This window comes from Geospiza fortis, unplaced genomic scaffold (assembly GCF_000277835.1).
Source record: "Geospiza fortis unplaced genomic scaffold, GeoFor_1.0 scaffold173, whole genome shotgun sequence".
Lineage (NCBI taxonomy): Eukaryota > Metazoa > Chordata > Aves > Passeriformes > Thraupidae > Geospiza > Geospiza fortis.
Window position 1 is genome coordinate 6,379,266 of NW_005054334.1, and position 1,384 is coordinate 6,380,649.

At 52.2% G+C, this 1,384-nt stretch overlaps 1 protein-coding gene across 1 annotated transcript; it reads left to right on the plus strand.

Annotated features, from left to right (window-relative positions):
• Positions 1–3: 3 nt before the first annotated feature.
• On the plus strand, positions 4–367 carry LOC102042732 (histone H2A-IV-like; the record flags this gene model as incomplete). Its single annotated transcript, XM_005421971.2, has 1 exon — positions 4–367. A coding segment is annotated over one exon (297 nt), but the record flags the coding sequence as incomplete, so codon positions are not given.
• Positions 368–1,384: the final 1,017 nt, after the last annotated feature.

A 1,384-nucleotide genomic window follows, 5' to 3' on the forward strand; every position in this document is an offset into this window, starting at 1 on the left:
GGACACCGGCTGCTGCGCAAGGGCAACTACGCGGAGCGCGTGGGCGCCGGCGCGCCGGTGTACCTGGCGGCCGTGCTGGAGTACCTGACGGCCGAGATCCTGGAGCTGGCGGGCAACGCGGCCCGCGACAACAAGAAGACGCGCATCATCCCCCGCCACCTGCAGCTCGCCATCCGCAACGACGAGGAGCTCAACAAGCTGCTGGGCAAGGTGACGATCGCGCAGGGCGGCGTGCTGCCCAACATCCAGGCCGTGCTGCTGCCCAAGAAGACCGACAGCCACAAGGCGAAAGCCAAGTAAATGCTCGGTGCGGCTTACCACCAAAAAAAGGCTCTTTTCAGAGCCACCCACGTTCCTCCTAAGAGGCTGATTCACTGTAGATTTGGTTACCTTGCAATTTATATGACAGGAACACGTAAGTTGTCTTTTCTTAGAGTCTTTATGCTTTTCTTCATTTCAAATTTCCTCTTCTTGTCCGGAGGTTGTCTTAAAGCGATTTTATTTTTTTCTTAAGGGATGCATGTTTTTATAACAGCGGTTAATTTTCGTTGTTTATGCCTTTTTAGAAAGTCTAAATTAATTTGTTGATATTTTCAATGTATTAATAGCGGGAAGTAGGGGTTTCGTAGTGGCGCAAATATCCCGTGTCCTGGCCAGCCAGCTCCGTATTTGCTGTAAGGCTCTCTTCAGTACCTGTCACAGGACAACAATAAAGTCTTAGCAGGCTGGGTTGTTCCGTTTGTGAGTCCGAAGTAGGAGCTAATCTCTTGCATTTTCGTGTTTCCGAGGAAGAGGAGTGGGGCGAAGCAAATCTCGCAGAGATAACCAAGACATAAAATAAAAGCCCCAAGTAGCGTTCGGCAGTCCAGGCAGTGACTCGAACAAATGGTTTCTCTACAGGAGGGGTGTTCCTAGCCTCGGGCCCCTGACTGATCCACTTTTGCTGCCTTTTAGCACTCCTGTGTGATGTGAGAGTCCCACTGGCTTTCCTTGGCAGAATTGTAGGACACCGGGGAAAGGTTTCAGGCAGGGAGGAGTTGCCCGTGTTCCCAAGGAGCTCTCATGTGATGTGCCACTATGGCGGTGGTCACTGCACTGGAAAGAGCACGATCGCTTTTAATTTCGTTTTTCTGGCGCTGATCAGTGGATCAATGCCCTCTTCTCCCTGTGGTAGGGGGAGTTTGGAGCCAGCACTCGGTTTTGGGAGAAAGCGAGTCGTTCTTAGAAAAGCTGCTGCTCTTACCGCCGGTCACAGTGTTGCTTTAAAGTTAAATTCTCTGGTGCTGCCCTGCTGGATTCCGATTTCCTGCTGGCTTCGGTGCGGCTCCTCCTGGCTCGTTTTTCCCTGTGCATCTCGCGCAGGCTCTGGGCTGCAGCAGCAGCT